Source organism: Gouania willdenowi, chromosome 5, assembly GCF_900634775.1.
Source record: "Gouania willdenowi chromosome 5, fGouWil2.1, whole genome shotgun sequence".
Classification (NCBI taxonomy): Eukaryota; Metazoa; Chordata; class Actinopteri; order Blenniiformes; family Gobiesocidae; genus Gouania; species Gouania willdenowi.
The window spans coordinates 17,044,296-17,064,442 of record NC_041048.1 but is presented as its reverse complement, the minus strand read 5'-3'; the positions used below and the strand labels follow the sequence as shown (position 1 = coordinate 17,064,442).

Genomic DNA, 20,147 nt, shown 5'->3' with positions numbered 1-20,147 from the left:
AAAAAAAAACCTGCTGCACAAGCAAATAAACACGCAAACTAAAGAGGATTGCGCACGTGTTTAGGAACTCCTGCCTGTAATTGTTGCTAATTATCGGTGTAATATCAAATCATTCCGCGGGTTTGTTTTACCGTCCCTCACTGACTCACGCATCCGCCTCGCGTCGCTTCTTTTTCGGCACTAAAGCGGAGTTAATTGTCGGTGTTCGCACCGTCTCTCCTTTGGACGAGTGTCTAGATACTGTCAGCTGACTTCAGGGAGGGAGGACAGCTTGCTGCGGCACAGCCTGTTCCCGGCCTGGCTCGGCACGGAACGGGTTACAGGTCAGTGTGTCTGTTGGAACACTGTGTTCTCATCAGCTACGGCACAGCTACAGTACAGCCGGAACATTGTGTTACTTTGTGGCCGCCTTCCAAGACCTGCCCTTAATTTTACACCGAACGTCCTCCCACAGCTCCAGCACGTCGTCCCTCCACCCCCTCCACCCTCCTTGTGTGTGTGTGTTTTTTTACAGTCTGCCTCTCCAGTGTTATTTCCAAACCGCGCTCCATGTGCTTACTACGCCGGTACTCTCCAAGCACAGAGCGGAGGGATAAAACGGGAGGGGGCATAAAGAGCGCTACCTAATCACATGGGCAGAACATTTAGTACTCTGGATATGAGATGAAGAGGACGGGCTTTATTCAGCCGTGTTAGTCAAACAAACTCATTTCAGCACGGCGGGAAATATTCCAATTAAAGGATCACAAAGAAAAAGAAAGGTAGGTCTATTTTTTCCTTCCTTACATTTTATCATACAACACGTTTTATTCCAAATTTGAATTGCTCCCCATATGTATGTATTCCCTGGACTGAACCTGACACTTGTTATGTTATTATACATCTTATACACCATTCTGTTTCACTTTTTTGGCCCCTTTTTTAACATTTCATTTTTGAATTTTTTGGATAAAAAGAAAAAAGTCACCGGCTCAGAGATAAAACTGTCATTCCTGTGAGGGCATATGAGGTTACAGCTGTGTGTGCGTGTGTGTGTGTGTGTGTGTGCGTGTGCGCGTGTGTGTCCTGTATTTTCAGTTTATTAGGCCTATGAATGTAAAACTCTTCTCTGTGAGCACCTTTGGTTTAAAGGTGGATTACAACAAGTTTACGTTGAAAATCCCCCCAGGCTTAAGTGTACCTTAATAAATCACATGTTGAACTGTTTCCTGGAATTACATCAATCGTTCTAGTTCATTATGTACTCACATGTATCTATCATCTGTATTACCTCATACTTATAAGGACACGATGAGTGCTTTTAGTGTGTATGGACTAAGTACGTAGAAAGCTTTTTTTTTTTTTTGGCTTTTTGAAAGTAAACCCCCCCCCCATTAATTAAAAAACATAAAATAAAACAAAAAAACCCAAACAATCAAAACCAAAAACAATATTCAAAACAACACTAGCAGTAGTCCAAAAAAAAAGGACAATCTTAAAATTTCAAAAAAAAAATTTCAAAATGAAGATACAGTTTTTCCTAAAGCCTCAGCTTGCACACTTTCTCTCCTCCATTGTAGCGTAAATACATCATGAGCCTGGTTCATTAATGACACCGCAGTGTTTGAGTGTAGGCCATGAGTGAACGGTTTGTACTCATGTCTTCAAATGATTCAACAGCCACATCCGGATGTGAGACAGAATGTACTGATACACCGTGTTCATCTGTGGATGTGGTCTTTGACTCATTGTGTTCTGTTCCTGCATTCCTCTGCCAGGTATCAGAGTTCGGGTACATTGAGTCTACATGCCATCTTATCTGTGTTGTAACTGTCTGTCTGTGTGCGTGCGCCCTTTTCACTGGGACAGTTTTAATACAGATAAAGAAAAGAACACAAAACACTATACGACTTTGGATAATCTCATAATATGAGATAAGATACTGACCAGATGGGGTTTATTGCACTCAGGGTTTTTTTCTTTCTTCCCAATTTGACAGACAAGGTCGATTTGGGGTAACAATTCAATTTAAACTTGCTTGTATCCAAAAACTGAAGCACAGTATTAGTTTACTCATATTGGTGAGCGCATGCAGGGTCTCTGAATAGAAGGGACATTGTGTTCAGACACACACGCCCGCACAAACGCATACACACCACACATACGCAACACGAGTTAAGATTAAAAAATAAATAATATTAAAATTATACAAATGCAGGATGAGGTGTTGAAATACTGACGAATGACATTTATACTTTCTAATTACTTCAAACCCAAAGATTATCAATTTACAGAGACTCCGATAAAGCCGTCTCGATGTGTTTTAAACGTTTGTACATGTAAATCCTCCATCATTAGACAATATTTTCAATGTCTACTTTATGAAACATTTCCCAGCGGTGCATTGTTCTGTTGGCTGAGCTTCGTCAGTGGTATCCTGGACGTCAGGCGGGACAACTGACAGAAACGTTCAAGAAAGTGATAGAAGGAATGAGAGAGTTCATCATATCTTGTAGATCAGGGGTCACCAACCTTTCTGAGACTGTTTGCTACCTCATAGGTACCGTATAGTCCGAAGGGCTCCCAGTTTAATACTAAATGTTCACAATGTGAACATGTTTAAAGATGATTAAATTAATACTACAACTTTATCAGTATCTAACTACCATACATTTGTCATCTGTATTTATCTTTGTGAGTTTAAATCCTGGACAAGTAAATCAGATTTTAGATGGAGCTCATTGTTGACTAGAACTCCTGAGGGCACTCCCTCACATGGTCCAGGTGGGCTACCTGGTGCCTGCGGGCACTGTGTTGCTAGATCAACATGCCCATGAGCAAAGTATACTGTTTCTGAGTTTAAAAAAGTATCCATACGACTTTAAATCCCCCTCTTTGTCTTATATAAAACATACTGATGAATTTATTTTGCGTAAGATGAAATAAGCCTTTAAGCAACACCAATAAGCAGAAGATCAAATGATATTCTTCTTCCCAGATGTCACTGAGCTTGGTGATATTTATGCTCATGTGCAGCAGTGTTGATTTTGTTGACTGAAAATTTTCATCATAGTTTTAAGTGACAGTAACTAGACTATGACTCATTTAAAAAAAAAAACAAAACAAAAAAAACACACAAAATCATCGTCAACATACTCTGTAACAGATTTAGTTAACTAAAACCCTAATGTCATTCTAGATCATAACTGAAATACTCCTGATGATTAAGTTTTGACTAAAACTACATTTTTATTTTAGTCCAAAGACTATGACTAAAACTAAATACAAATTTCTGTCAAAATGAACACGGTGGACTGTGAGTGAAAGTCTATTCTCACATCAACTTCTTTTTAAGGCAAAGTCACACTAATCTTAAACTAAACTTACAAAAAGCCTAAATAGTTTTACCTGTTTTGAAGAATTAGTCACACAGCAATATGCTTTATTATACAAATGAAAATGCATGTTATATTAGATTAAAACTGTCAATATTCCACTGTGTGTCAGAATAAAGTGTTTTATGTAAGAAGTCATCGTTCATGTTAAATAAATATTCTTTTTTACCTTTTTTTTTTTTGTTTTTTCTTGTTGACAATATCACTACTGTTGTAAAGTGGAAATTCTGTTCAGCGAAGCAGCACTTTGGAGGAAATGATTGTTGGTGTGATGAAAGAGGCAAGATTTAACTGCTATAACACCAAAATGCCATTAAAGTTTTATTGATTTGGCAAAAGTGCTGATGAATTTCTAGCTGACGGATGGAAACGGTAGCACATTTTTCTTATTGTAGTTATTTCATTCATAACTTTGGGTTCCCTGCTTGGAAATTGATAGCTGAATACCATATCTGAGTATTTTTTTTTCATGCAAAGTTTATTTTATTAAATATATGAGGAGGTCTAATGCATTAGTGCTTTCCTAAGTGGGCTACGAAGTAGTTTTGTTTGGGATGCCAGGCTGCAAATTTAAAAACGTGAATGTTTTGAGTTTGTTGAACAAGTTTAGTATCGTTTTACAATTCCTAGTTTACTGTTATTTGTATCAGTTGTTTAAAGTAGTCTGTAGGTGTTCTTGTATGAATTAGCTGTTGCAGTATTGCATGTTCTCACATATTTTGTGGGGTTCTCGAGTAGGGGTGAAGGATTAATTGCATTTGCAATATTATTGCAATATCATAAAAAGTGATTTTCTAATCGCAAAAGCTGCAATTTTTTATTTAAAAAAAATAAAATAAAGAAGTCTTTTCCTGTCTTGTACTGTCCTGTTAAGTTCAGAGAGTGTTTAACAAGTGCAGTCCACATGTTTAGATGTTTCATGAAATGTGAAGTTAGTTAAATATGTTGAAGAGATATAGCCACAGATTTGTGTGCTTTATTGTTGTAATCTGTGCTTTAAAATGTATATTTTATATTTATTTAAAGTTGAAATAAATCTGAAATTGTTTATTATGAAACAGATTGATTTATTGCTTATGTTCATTGAAAAATACACAAGAGGCCCTTGAAAAAATAATTGCATAATAAATTGCAATTGAGGAAAAAAAAATGGCGATTACATTATTTTCCAAAATGGTTCAGCCCTATTCTCGAGTCTAAGAAGTGAAGGAATCATTGGAAAACACAATTCTACCTGTAAACGTCATTTTAATAGCCGCAAGCTATTGATTAGTGAGAGCAACAAATCATATATAATAGACATAGTATGTGAGTGATCAGATGGATGAGCTGTTGGTTTGTGTGTCTGCATCTTTTGCAGTGTGACTAGGTGAGGTGAAATGACCACTGACCAGGATTTATCATTGGATGGCAAGTCAGCCACTGCCAGGTTTGCTGCAAAAGGTATCGATGTCACACCCTGTAAAGACCAAGGAGTTATCAAGGTAGTTTTTGTCACTCTTTAAGGATTTCATTTCAGTTGTGTGGTGTCATATTGCATTTTGCATCACTTTCTCTTCTCCTCTTTCGGTTGCACTGGTATAATGCCCTCAATTGTCTGCGTGGATTACTAAAAAAAAAAAAAAAAGGTTAATCACTAAAGTTGGCTTTCTTTTGCAGGTTGTAAAGCGACCGGGTGTGGAAGGAGATCGGCCAATGATTGGAGATCGGGTTACGGTCCACTACACAGGGAAACTTGTCAACGGGAAGAAGTTTGACTGTAGTCGAGAACGAAAAGAACCGTTCAGTTTCAATCTTGGCAAAGGTACAGATAGAACTTTACTTGTCATTGCCAAGCATTTTTTCTGATTAATTGTTGCCTCTTTTTAATACAAACAACATTAAAAAAGTGATTTTGTTTAATGATATGTAATGCAATAACTGTGTGCTTAAACAATTTAATGCACTCAAATGCATTAAATTGCATGTCACCATATGATATAGCCCAAAACTAAACAATATGATATACATACATCACAATATATTGTGATATAAATAATTACAAATTTCACCTTTACAAGTACAAAATGTTATGAAAGTAAATGGTAACTAACTGTAATTCAAGCACCAATATCAAAAACAAGTGTAAGTTTATCAAACTGTGAAGTTGCATTTTTCAAAACGTTTACCTTTCGCTTCTACAACAGATTCTGATTCTGTTAAGTTCTTAAATTCTTCAAAAAAGTAACCGCACACATCTATAAAAGTGCCCAGTATGTGACACATAGTGACTGGGAGTTTATAGGACAAAGTAAAGCACATGCTGCCATTTTTCAATCCAAACACCAGCCTTTGCTTGTGTGGAAACGGTTCCAACATGTCTGTTTCCGCTTCTTAGACGGAACACGGAGTAAAAACAATGTTAAGTTCATTCTCAGGTGAGATTTATGTTTCTCTGTCAGGTTGACGCTGTAGCTACGTGTCTCTAGAGAGAGGGAGAGACACCACAGCATGGCGTGTAGCTGCTCATCTGCAGCATGAATTCAGCCTCAGTCTGTTAGCACACATTTCACAGAGCTCCTCCTCCTCCTCACATTGTAAAGATCATTACTTGGATTCGGGATTAAAGCAATGTACACGTTCATGTAGCGATGGTGAATTTTGCAGTGGTCTCTTAATGTTTTCCCAACCTCAAGTTAATTCGGATTTCACTTTGTTTATTGTTACATATACTGTTGCTGTTTATTGTTAAATATAGCAGTAAGGCCTTAAAGCCATAGGTATGTGCTGATTTATTATTTACAATATGTGTTGCACATTTTGTTTGATTAAGCTTTTAATTAATGTCTATATATTTGTTTAAGAGGTTTTTGATTTTTTTCCATAGATGTGTTAACCTTTTTGAAATGTTAAAAGATTACTTTTAAAATAAAAGTATTTCAATTCAGCCTTTTTTCTGTTGCACTTTATTTTGAATAGGTAAAAAAAAACAAAAAACGAATCAATAATTATCGATATTGACTGATTTGAAACGCTTATATTGCAATACATTGGCCCAGGCCTAGTTCATAACTATTTGCTCATATATTAAAACTGTGGATTAGTGCTTTAAATGTCTGTATACATTTTAACATCCGCTTGTATTGTTTCACAGGACAAGTTCTGAAAGCATGGGATGTTGGTGTGTTATCCATGCAGAGAGGTGAAGTGTGCACATTCCTCTGTAAACCAGAGTATGCCTATGGATGTGCAGGAAATCCAGACAAAATCCCTCCCAACTCCTTGGTGGTCTTTGAGGTAGGTGTGTTAGTGTTGCAACGTAATGTAACGACCACTGTTTGGTGTGAAATGCTTTATTTATATCTTTTTATGGCATCTGTTAGTGGGTGGGAGAAATAAAGCAATGTTTATATGTTAGAAGCATAAAATGAGTAAGAGCACGGGTTTGTGCAATTTAGAGTGGGTGTGTGACTGACTCAGCAAATGGGTGTGGAGCATTTTCAAAGCTGCTGGTTCTTCCAGCCAGAGGTCTGTGTTTATCAAAATGGTTCAAGGAATTAAAACTGCTGTAGCTCAGACTACTGATAATCCTAATGCTGGTTCTGGTAGAAAGGTTCCATTAGAGTAAATAGGCTTCAAATGGGGGCGTGCACAATAATAAGCTGGTGGCCTGAGTGTTATAGAAGTTAGTACATACATTAATGTTGCTTCTTCATTTTGTGTAGATCAGTGGTTCCCAAGCAGATGGTACGTGTAACCCTAGGGGTACAGGAGCACATTGCAGGGAGTACTCGGAAATATTTAACAATTCATTTCAAAATAATCTGGAATATTCCCTGTTCCCTTTTAAGCTATTTTTTTGGTCAAATTCATGACAAACTAACAGTACTATTGCTCAGTAAATACTATATTTTTTGTAATTCATTGAAACAGGATTATTTTATACAGTGGGGGCTATTTTATCACTCTTCTGACAATAACAGACAATAATTAGCTACATTTTACATTGGAGACTGTATTTACTCACCATTAAGGATGCATTGGGATTTTTTTAAAAATAAATTCCACTTTAAATTCCACTTATTGTGTTGAATTTGTCAATTTAGCCTTAGGGAACCAGTACAAGACACAGTTAGGGGTTTAGGAGAGTTTGCTGTTCCACAAATGAAAAAGCAGATGAAATTATAGAGGGTACTTATGCTATGAAGAGGGGGTACACATGATTTGATGAAAATGCAAAGGGGGAACACGGGACTGTAAAAAGTTTGGGAAACACTGGTGTAGATGATACTCTGGTCCTAATGTTTCTGCAAATCCTGCATTACACAATATTTCTGTTTGCAAAAGCAATAGGAAGAAATATCTATGTTAAAACAGATGGAGTTACTCAAGTTTGAAGGAGAGACACTCACAGATGACGGGGGCATCGTCAGAAGAATAAAGCTGAAAGGTGACGGTTACACTAATCCAAACGATGGAGCCAGTGTTGATGGTGGGTTTCTCTTGTTAACATGTCACGTGTACATGCACATGGCATGCAAGAATGAGAAGTTGTAATGTTTCACTCATCACACAGTTCATCTGGAGGGGAGCTGTGATGGCCGATTATTTGAGAGTCGGGATGTCAGCTTTATTGTTGGTGAGGCAGAGGATAAAGGCATTCCCCTCGGAGTAGACCGAGCCATGGACAAGATGCAGAAAGGAGAGTGCTGCGTACTTCACCTCAAACCAAAGTGAGTGACTTTTCACGCTTTATTGTTATCTGGTTTTTTTTTTTAAAGTTCAATCTATCCATTTTTTTATACTTGGTGTCTGTCTCCAGCTGACAGTGGGCATAAGCAGGGTACACCAATTAGCATTTACACACTCAGTCACTCCTATCGGCAATTTCAGCTAGTTTATTCAAGCTAAGATCTGTTTCGGTTGTGTCACAAAGCGGGGCAACACATGGAGATCTAAATCAATGTTTAATTTTCATTCTCTTGGACTGGGCTATTCAATTACATTCACATTTGGGACAGATTTTACACCCAACAATGTAAGATGGACCATATCTACTAACTATTTATACATTAACAGTTTGTGTGAAGATATGGTGAGGTGTTTAGTGTTTTAAAACAAAAAAGATTAATATGTAAATCTGTTGTGTGTATATATGCTTGGGTTTGTAGAATACTGGATGTGTATTTATAGATACATTTGTATGGTCTAGGTTTTTTGGTATATTCCTGTTTATTGCACATTGGAGGATGTGGACACTCATTGTGAATTTCCCGTCAATAGTTTTTGTACGTTGAAGTATTTTCAATAAGAACATTTAAAATAATTAATAATAAATGTAAGATGGACCAAATGCTTGCCATGGCTTTTATGCTGAAAGTGAACAGAAACCTTTAATTACATGAATCAGAAAACATCATAAAAAATACAATAAAAATATTCACTGTGGCATTAACACAAACAAGACTTGTGTAATTGTTTTTACTGTATTTTCTGATTTATTAACAATTACTTGTGTGTGCACTTTCTGTAATAATTTTATTTTGTCATGCAATTTTGCAACTGCATCGTTTTGAATCTTGTCTTTAATTTCTGATGGTTTAACTATTGCGTGTGTGCGCGTGTGTTATATTACAGGTATGGTTTTGGCAGCGAAGGCAAACCGGAGTACAAAATTGGACCAGACAAAAATATTACATATGAAGTAACTCTCAAAGACTTTAAAAAGGTATGTGTGCACTGCTGTTTACCGTACTTTGATAGAGGATGTTTTTTTTTTTTAAATACTGCAAAAAGAAAGAGTTAAAAGCTTCAAGGCCAGTGTGAAAAACTCTGTAAACTAAAGTTTTTATTACTGCATTAGTAGTGCTTCAGCAGCATTTCATGTAAACGGCTATAATCACACATTAACAGTGACTGAACTGCCAAGCCAGGCAATAATTTAGCATTGGGAGTCATTTAGGGATATGTGCCTTGCCCAAGGACACTTAAAAACCAGAGCAAGTATAGCCTTAGAATCATAACCTCAACTTTATAGACACATATGTGATCTTAGACAAATTCCATATTAATCAAATCAGAACTATGTCAGCACTCTGTAACTTCTTTTTTTTTAATTTAAAGAAATGTAATCACTGTTGTTTTTTATTTGCTGCAGATTGTTTCCTCAGATGACCTTGACCAGCACATTCTAAAAGTTGACTCTTATTTGAAATCTTGTCATATGACCTTAAGTGTTATGCTGTGCTCAGACTTATCAAGTGTTCGACCTCCAACTTAAAAAAATTAGCAGTTTATGTCTGTATTCAGTTACCGACCATTAGCACCTGTTTGGTAAAACTGGTGGATGAGCCATTTTTTGACAATTCTCCATGATTTTTAAAGGACTTTAAATAAACCCAGGGGGACAATCCCACAAAATCCCCGAATTTGTGCAAGTAGGCAAATATTTATTGATACTATAGTATAGATAGATATTGTGACGGCAGGGTGAACCATTCACTGTTCCGACTGTTTTTTAACCTTGGGGTCAGGACCCCATGAGGGGTCGCCTGAAATGTCTAGTATGGATAATTTAAAAAAAAATCTGACTGATTATTTTTTTTTAAAATTATTATTATTTTACAAACTAAAACAACACACAATCTCAAACAACTGTGTTCTATACTTTCACTTTGTCAAATATAAATCTAGTTAAAAATAACAATAATAAAGTGCGGTATATAAATATCTGAGCTGGCACAACTTCTTACCGATACTGACAACTCTGTATTTGTAATACAGTGTCACAAACTTGATCAAAAATTAATTCTAGAAGAAAATAAATGTCTTTAGGGCCACCAGAAATTCTTGTTATCAAAATGGGGTCACGATCCAAAAAAACGTTTTGGGAACCACTGCCCCACAATGTGTCCCAGCACTGATAAGCTGCAGTGCAGAGCTTAAAAATCATGACGGTACATGTAGATTAAGGAAAGTGAACATATTCTATGGTTGTCATGAAACAATTTGAACAAATAAATTGCAGAACAGTGTGTTGGTTTGACCCCAAAGGCTTTGACTGGACAAACTTCTAAATTAACCTCAGTTAAGTCCTTAACATGCATCTTTTATTAGTTAGCTAGCTACAGGAAATCAAAGCAAGTTAAGGGATAACACGCAAACTCCACAAAATGTTAATTTAGAGCATTAATTTGCTTGCTCGCTTTTAATTTTTTTGTATTTGAGAAACCAAAGATAAGCAATTATCTTTTAATGATATATTTTAGGTTACAGTTTGTTTTACATAACAGAACTTACACTATTGTGCAAATCATAAATATATGAATACGTTTAAAGTGTGTATACATTCTTACAAATTGATTTTTTTTCATAATGAATTGCAAATATATGTTTTTTGTTGTTTTTGCTGCGTTTTGTGCTGATCACTTGGTTTCCACCAGGCTAAAGAAACCTGGGAGATGGATCTGATGGAGAAGTTGGATCTGGCTGATGCTGTGAAAAACAAAGGGAATCAATATTTTAAGGTAACATCCAAATATCTGGCATTTTGGTTAAAAAAAAAATTATTTTTCTCTTTGGGATCTTGAACAGTAGTTGTTGTTGTGCTTGCCTCTTAGGCCGGGCGGTACCAGCAGGCAATCGTCCAGTACCACCGTATCATTACCTGGTTAGAGATGGAGTGTGGTACTGGGATAGAGCAACAGAAGAGGATACAGGACTACGAGATAACCGCCCATCTCAATTTAGCTCTCTGCTTTCTGCGAACAAAAGAGTTCTCGCTGGTAGTTGACAATTGCAATAAGGTATGCAAAACAATGCAGTGTGCACCAGGGTGGGGGTCAGTTACATTTTTAAATTAAAATTATGTTTTCATATATCCATGTTTAGTTGCAGCTCCATTACGATTATGGTGACCGGCCTTTTTCAATTATTATTTCCCCCTGAAAGTCAGTTACAATTACATTCTCAATTACGAAAGTTAAATTACAATTAATCACAATTACTGAGCCTTTAATAAATAAGCCCATGAATCATAGCCTTCCTCCTGTGCTAGCATCTCTTATGCTAACGGGTCAGTTTTTGCCCATGTCTTGAATCAGCTGTAAAATACTGCAATATTATCTGTCATCCAATTTGTTTTCATCTCTTGGTTATCTTGTTAGGCTTCCTAATCAATGAAAATATTGGTTTTACCCCTCAATTCAATTTTTTTTTTTTTAAATGGTAAAATGATCCTCAAAAGAAGTGACGATAGAGGGAAAAATACAACATTTTAATAATTTCTAACTACATACAGTATGTGTAAGCCATAGAACTGTAACATGGTTCCCCAGTTTTGCATTTAATAAGATTGTTATTGACAGGTTTTATAGAATTTCTATGAAAGTTAGTCAGTATATCCTCGATTTAAATTTTTTTTAAATGGTAAAATCATCCAACAGGTAATGGGACAAATGATATGAAAGATATTTTAATTGTGTGTGTGTGTGTAAGCCATAGAACTGTTACATGGTTCCACAAGTTTGTTTAATTAAATTGTAAATGACAGTTTTTATTGAATTTTCATGCCAATCACAATTACAAATTCACTAATCTGAACCCAATTACAAATCAATTACAACAGCAACATGGTTTTTTTTTTTTTCAATTACAATCATCATTACGTCATAATTGTAATTCATTATCAGTTACGCGATTACAATTATAATTGACCCCAACCCTGGTGTAAACACTTAAATGCAGCATCTGAGTGAGGCTTTATAATTAAAGCCATGTCTTGTGTATTAAAGGTGATAGAGCTGGACGAGTGCAACGAGAAGGCTCTGTATCGTCGAGGGGAAGCCCGGCTGCTCCGTAACGAGTTCACTTTAGCCATGGCCGACTTTCAGCAAGTACTGCAAGTCAACCCCACCAATCGAGCTGCTCGTGCTCAGATCTCCATCTGCCAAAGTAAAATTAAGGAACATCACGAACAGGACAAAAAGACCTACGCCAATATGTTCCAGAAGTTTGCGGAACGCGACACCAAGGTCCGTAAACACCCGTTCTTTATCACACACAGACTGATATTCTGAAAATGTTGATGTTTTTTTTTACGATTATTATTAAAAACAAATTCTAATTAATGCAATTACATTTATTTTTCAGGGTGTATTTTGCGCTTCACACATCTTCTTTTTGCGTATTACTTAGCCTACCTTTATTATAAAAACAATCATCATTATAGCACAATGTTGCAGTACTGTACAGTATAGGTGCCTGCTGCACCACTATAATATGTTTATACTAAACCTGCCAATCAATCAAAAAATTACTTATTAATCACAGAATTTTCTGTAATTAATTGCATTTAATTGCATTTTTCTACTTAAGACTGAAGCTTGTAATAGATATTATTTATTTATGGAAAATCATCGAATTCATGTAGAATTAATACAGAGAAAGTATATTGTAATTCAAAGACCATTTTAATAACTTTCTTTCAGCTTTGAATGAACTCAAGTTTTGGAAAAAATGCAAATAAACTGCGTTTTATTCACACACACACACACACACACACACACACACACAAAAAACTCATTTATAATGTGACGTCCTGCTGTATGGCATTATTGTTTTTTTTATAACTTCATTCATGTTCTACTGACCTTGTGGCTTGTTTTTCAATTTCCAACCTATTCAGGGAAGGAACAAAACATCATGAGCAATAAACACACAACCATTCACACAGTTTGTTTCTAATGAACATTACAATCACCAACTTTAACGTATGAGGTGTGAGACTGGGAAACACAAACCAGTTACAACGCTGCCAGCATGCTGACTTCTAATTTATTCATTTTCTACAAAGTCACACTCTGTCCAGGGTTAAAACGTCTACATGCATAAATGCCTCTGCTTCTCTGTGTTCAATTATATTTTAGATATTATAAGAAATATTTTAATTATGTTAAGTATATATCCTTATATCAGCCAATTTATTGGTTATGACCGATTAATCGGCCTCTTAAGTCCCTCAATGTCGGTATCGGCCCCAAAAGTCTTGAATTGTTTGAGCCCTAATCCACACACACAAGCATGGCAGCACACACTACGTTCACACTGCAGGTCTTAATGCACAATTCAGATTTTTTGTGTGTGATCGTTCATATTACATATTGAATGCGTCTTCAATCAGTTTGGAGTATGAATGGAATGCGACCCTGACGTGACCTGCATGCACAGAAGAGGTCCTAAGGTGATACATGACCCCACAGGCACGTACGTTATTTACTGAAGTAATATGGAGGCGTCCTACACTGGACGCCTCCATATTACGATGATACATTTTCTTTCCAATAGAAGTCAGCACTTCATTACTTTAAGGAGGCTAAAAAAGAAGAGAGCAATGTTTATCGCTCTAAAGCATCCTCCGCCATGGCTGCTGTTTTTCCACGTGGCCTTTCTTCTGGGACTCAGAATTATGTTTTCATAGGGTGACGATGGAGGACTCGGATAGAAAGCTCCTCGGCCATCCTGACTGCAGTCGCAGTGCAAAAAATCGGATACGCATCGGATTTCGGACCACATATGAAAGTGACCTGTGTCGGATTAGAAAAAATCGGAATGGTGCTGTTGAGACTGTCTTTAACATATCGCATATGGGCAAAACGATCGGATTTGGGTCGCATTTGCCTGCAGAGTGAACGTAGCCTTAGAGAGCCCAGCTAAGCAGGGAGAGAACATGCAATCTCCACACAGAAAGGGACCTTCCTGCTAAACCAGTGGTTCCTAAACTATGTGCAGCGTCACACTGGTGTGCCGTGAGGCAAGCCAGGTGTGCCGTGGGATTTTGTGACAACCATACTATTGCGGCGATCTGCCTGAGTTCTCCGAGCGCGTAATGCCTGGTGCACGTGCCGCTCTAAAGCGCATGTCGGCGTGCGCACACACTGCTCTGTGTGGGCGCATGATTCTCCACGGCGCACCTCAACAGGTGAGCGCAATTGCACTGATGAGAAAGTCACTCTATAAACGGCCTTTGGCTGTGCACAACGAAACTGGGAACACCTGAAACGTGCACTTCACAATATGTGTGGGAAAAGAACTGAAACCAGAAGGGCTACTGGTGAGCTCATAATGACTGCACTGTTGAAATGTGAATTCATCATTGTATAATTCATTTGCTGTGTTGTTTGTATGAGAAGAGGAAAATAGATTGAAATTTGCTTAAAACCTTGTTTATGTATTTAAGGGCTAAAATAAGTTAGTATTTAAAATATAGCAAATTTCTCTTTAATAACATTTGAAGTGAAATTATTTCATTTATGTATGAATAAAGAAGTATTTCTGTTGAAAAATTGTTCAATTGAAATTGTAATATCTGTAATTGATATAAACACAATGGAAATGGTTTCAGGTTATAAAAGTAGATTTAGTTTTCTGTTTGGTTTATGCTTAATTTTACAGATTACTCCTGCATTGATTTAGTAAACCTCGTCGCTCAAAGTTGAAAAATCTGAACTTTTTTAGCAACTTAAAGCGACAAATCCCTCGTCCTTCACCGTCTGTAGAGCTTAGGCTGCAGCCCCTCCCTGTTCCCTCCCGCTGCAGCGGAGGCTGTACGGCTTCCTCTATTAATCGGGGCAAAATGAAAGCGGTTAACTTCTGAAAAAGCACAGTAACTACTGATCATAACACATTCTGAGTGAACTCATCCTTTAATATCTCCGTAAGTTGATCATTTAAACCGTAAAAGCGGAGCAGGAAGGAAAAGAAGTGATCAACCCTCTCTCTCTCTACCCTGTCACTGGCTCCACACACATACACACACACACACACACACACACACACACGAGATGGAGTGACCAAAAAGCACCACTATGTGCAAGCGACACATCAGGGGCGATGGAAGCTACTACAGTGCTACGGTCGCGTTCATTTTGTTCAAATTGTTTTATGTTTGACTTCATGGTTCAAATTAATAACAAGTGTAGACTTTTTGTGCCTTTGATTTTTTGTTGTATCCTCATCAAAGTTTATTTCACAGTGAAATGGTTTTGTCGGGTTTTGAAGTCCATTTTTTTAATCAATTGACTGTTTTTCCGTTGATAGACTGGGAAGGTGCGACGAAAGCGTAATGAGAGTTTGAAGAGCAGCATGAACGGCGAAGTCTGCAATAAACGACCACGAAGGAGTCAGGAGTGTCCGTCGTAGCAGTGACGTTTGAAGACAGGACAGGAGAAAGTCTGTGTTTGCTCTCAGAGAGGAGAAGAGGCTGAAACAAACATGTGCCTCTGATGGAAACCTCTTGCATCCAAAAATCCAGTGTGAACATTCCTGTGTACAAACCTGAGAGGAAGCAATGACGTTTTGGTGGCAAATCAACATTTCTCTCTTTTGAACCCCATAACCACACATCCCTGGGGAGTCGATGCTTTAGATTCAGTGAGTATGGAGCGCTGATCACTTCAAGACTTCACGTTTCTCTTTCTACGAGATAAAAGAAGAAGTTTTTTTGTTTGGTCCACTGTGTTGAAATGCAACATGCATCTACAGCGAGCTGAACCTTTGACCTTTGAAATGTTTATTTAGTATTTTAGCCTTTTTTTCAGGGGCAGCTGCATTCATGCATTTTATTGTGTTTGATAATTGAAAATTATCTTTTCTAAATTGAAAAATGTGCAATATTTAGTTTGGATAAAAGATGTAAAAATATTTTTTTAGTTCTGCTTGAAAAGCAAATTTTACTCCTCTGTGTAAATGTGGCTCACAGGAATAAACCAGAGTGTAGGCAGATACAAAAACAACCCTGTTTTCATTGGCAGTTAATGAAAATATGAATATGACAATGCCACACATCAAGGACTCACTACAACCTGACAAGTCGTAGGTTTGACGCAGAATGTGATCAAAGCACAATCGTTATTTACTGAACTGTTCAGAACCAACATTTAGAACAGTGAAATTATTTGCATTCACATTTTAGTGTATTTGTTTTCCAACAGTTGAACTGATATTAGTAAATTATAATATGTTAATGTTACCTTCTAACCAAACTGCAAATCAGTTATTTCCAGTGAAAAGCTGCTCGTACTCGTCAGCATGAATCCTGTTTTATTTTTCCTGGGATGTCAGAAAATGTTTATGCACTAAATTAATTTATTCCTGAAAGCATGCTTAATTTATATATTCTATTTTTTCACCACGTCAGATATTGTGTCTTATAGCAGAGGCCAGTGTGTGAAGTTAGTACAGATGGATGACATTTAAACACAGCATAAGATGCTCCAATTACAATAAAACTATAAAAGCTACTATAAATTTGGACATAAACATGTACGTACAACGTACCAGGTTTCCTTTCTTTACTGTGGTGGACACACACACACACACCAGGGTTGGGGTCAATTGTAATTGTGTACTTGATCATTAATTATAATTATGGTGTAATTTCAAAAATCTGTTTCTGTTATAATAGTTCAGATCAGTGACTTGACGTAATATATACATTTTATAAAAAAAATCTTGATTATATTTTAACACAACTGATGAACCATGTCACAGTTTTATGTACAGTTCTACACATATGTAGTAATAATATTAACATTTGTTTCATGTAAAGCTTTCCCACATTTTACCATTTAAAATAAAAATAAAAATGTAAATCTAGGTGTATACTGACAGATAAAAGGCTCAAATGCCTACACCAAAAATATTAAAAGCTATATTTTCATTGATTAGGAAGCATCACCAGGTAACCAATAGATAAGAAAGAAATTGAATAATAGATTTTAGTGTATTTTACAGCTGATTTAGGACCGGTTATTATTAGAGATGCTAATACAAGAGGAAGGTTAACTTGTATTAGGTTATTTCATTCAGGCTCAGTAATTGTGATTAATTGTAATCGAACTTTAGTAATTGAGAACGTAATTGTAATTGACTTTCTGAGGATGAAAAATTATTTCATTGTAATTGGAAAAAAATGTTGGTCACTGTAATTGTAACTGAAAAATGTAATTGACCCAAACCCTGACACACAGTGAAGTTCACTCACAGTTTGCAGGATTGTTGGTAAACATACAGATTAGTTATTGGAAAGGAGACGTTTTCATGAAGTAACAAAATACATGTTTCTGCAGCAAATTACGTTTCAACTCAACCCTGATACAAAATCCATCTACGTTGATCCAGTTCCACACCTGTAATACTTTGTCTAATTTCTCTAAAGTGTGTGAACGTTATTGTGGTTGTAGTGAGCCATGTAGTGCTTCGGTAAGTGTCAAACCAACACTGTTATCTTTCATAAAGATGTCTGGATGTGACCTGGACAGTAATCGGGAAGTTTTGTAATCATTGGTTTGTTCTGGATGAAATCTTTTGCTGTGTGTGTGTGTGTGTGTGTGTGTGTGTCCGTGCCCTGCTTGCTCTGTTTTGCCGCTACTGTCGTTTCTATCCTAAAGAGATCTTACACAGTTGTCTGCATTACCAACACAATTCTTTGACTCATTTTGACCGTCAAGATGAAAAAAGGTTTGAATAATGTGGGATGACTTTATTGATAAGTGAATGAAGTGTTGTGTTAGCAAGTGTTTACATGTATTCAGATAATCTTTGCCCTGTCAATTAAAATGTGAGAAATATTTTCTGATAAAAAAACAAACAAAAAAAAAATACAAAAGTAACTTTTTTTGTTCATGTCTTCTTTATCTTTTGTTTGTTTTGCATTTGCTCAGCGAATAAATTCAATACTTGACAACACTTTGGCAACAACGGCCTCAACGTTATGTCCTATTACCAGTATCAGGTTTTAAAAACCTGGAATGTGGGTCGTAAACACAGCCATGGATGCTCAGGGCTAGTATCTTCTTCCTTCTCAAGGTCAATCTCTGTCAAAACAACACTGATATTATACGTGACCTGTCTTTCTCTGATTGGCTTTTGCATTAAAGATTAAAAGGTTTGGTAGAACTGGGACAACCCCAAGTACTTAATAATAGTAAGTAATTATAACAATGTAGTGTTGTAAAAAGTAAAAATTTTTTGTCTTTCAGATGTAGTGGAGTGAAAGTAAGAAGTAGCTCCCAAGGACAATACTCAAAAAACAATACAGAGGAAAAAGCAACCATAAATAGTGAGATTTATGTGTTTCTAAGAAATACAAGACAGTTGAATAGTGTTTTATTTTAACTTTTTTTTTTTTTTTTTATAATTTTACATGCTAGCCCAGTGGTTCCCAACTTTTTTGGGGACGTGACCCCATTTTGACCCCAGGGACATCTATCTTAGTAAGTGAATAAAGTGTTTACATGTACTCAGATGGTCTTTACCCTGTCAATTAAAATGTGAGAAATGAAAAAAACAATAGTAACTTTCTTTGTTTGTGTCTTCTTTATGTTTTTTTCCCATTTGCACAATAAATAAATTCAATACATCACTATGCAGGTAGAGATGTTTTTTTTTTTTTTTTGATTGAAAAAGTTTATTTTTTTAATTTTTGTATTTGGGCTATATTATTTTTAGTACATTTGTGTCTTACTCATTCAAAAAATGTATATATTTTAATCAGAAAATAATTTTCAATTAAAGAAAAAAGGGTTCAAATGCATTTATTTGGGTCTCAAATTATTTTTTGCATTAGGAACACTTGATATATGATATTTACTTTTGATTGAAGTGAACTTTTTTTTAATTGAAAATGTTTTTTTTTTTTTTTTTTGGTTAAAGTCATATTTGTTTTATTGAAGTGATTATTCATTATAGGCAACATACCGATACGTGAGGCATTTGTTACTGGGCCACAGAAAGACCAAGTCATTTTTGTTAGCATCTAAAAGATGTTTTATTTTGAAAAATGACCAGATTCTCTCCAACTTTGCCTGGGCCTTTCTGCAGTGACAGCAATCAAGACAAAATGATGATGTCATTAATTCACTAACCCCTAGATGGGACCAGTTGCCTGGTGTATGAAATGCGCTATAGAAATACATTGCCTTGCCTTATGTCAGTGCTTGAAAATTTCATGTTAAGGTTTCATTTATTCAGACAACTATTTCTTGAAAATATTGCCAACATTAAAGCGGTCAGTAATCAGTTGATTGCGTTGTTCTTGTGTTTTATTAAATTATTTACATTTTGTCTCTTGGTATAAATAAATCAACCTTTAAAAACACAAATTTAAAGTTAAATAAAGCACACAGATGGTTGATTGAAGATACTTGAATATCTTTTTTCAATCCAACAATATAAACATACTGTCGGTAAAGTTCTACAATGGCCAACTTGACTGATGCACAGACATTTAATGTATATTATCATTGCATATTTTTTGTGACACTTACAGTGAAGACAATGCACTGCAGTGATTAGCATCAGGGCAGCCTTAGGCTGAAGGAATACAACCTGAACCTGAATGAAGCCAATATCTTCTTTAAAGAGTAACTAAACCCCTGCTTTCTGCTGACCTGCCACTAGGAGGGAAAGTCAAACATTGCCTTGATTATAGGCGGGGCTCCTGGAGCAATGAAGGCACGCCCAGTCTATACTGTAAAATCTCCAATGAACAATCTATGCTATGTGAACGGATTGTGCGGGAGAGGAATGAAGCCTATAAAATGTCCTGCCCTCAAAAACATTTTCTTAAAAAGAAACAGCAAAAGGGAGCTGAGCCAAAAAGCGAAGCTCTCGATTTACAGGTCGGTCTACATTCCAACCCTCACCTATGGTCATGAACTTTGGGTCATGACCGAAAGAACAAGATCACGGGTACAAGCGGCCGAAATGAGTTTCCTCCGTAGGGTGGCTGGGCTC

At 36.3% G+C, this 20,147-nt stretch overlaps 1 protein-coding gene across 1 annotated transcript; it reads left to right on the top strand.

Moving 5' to 3' along the window:
• Positions 1-513: 513 nt before the first annotated feature.
• Positions 514-16,687, top strand: fkbp5 (FKBP prolyl isomerase 5). The gene is made up of 11 exons (XM_028447849.1): positions 514-761; positions 4,735-4,858; positions 5,034-5,178; positions 6,508-6,650; positions 7,731-7,845; positions 7,930-8,086; positions 8,991-9,081; positions 10,796-10,879; positions 10,973-11,158; positions 12,146-12,385; positions 15,450-16,687. Exons 2-11 carry the CDS (start codon positions 4,754-4,756, stop codon positions 15,549-15,551), a joined length of 1,368 nt encoding a protein of 455 aa, XP_028303650.1. The 5' UTR covers positions 514-761; positions 4,735-4,753; the 3' UTR covers positions 15,552-16,687.
• The last annotated feature ends 3,460 nt before the right edge of the window (positions 16,688-20,147 follow it).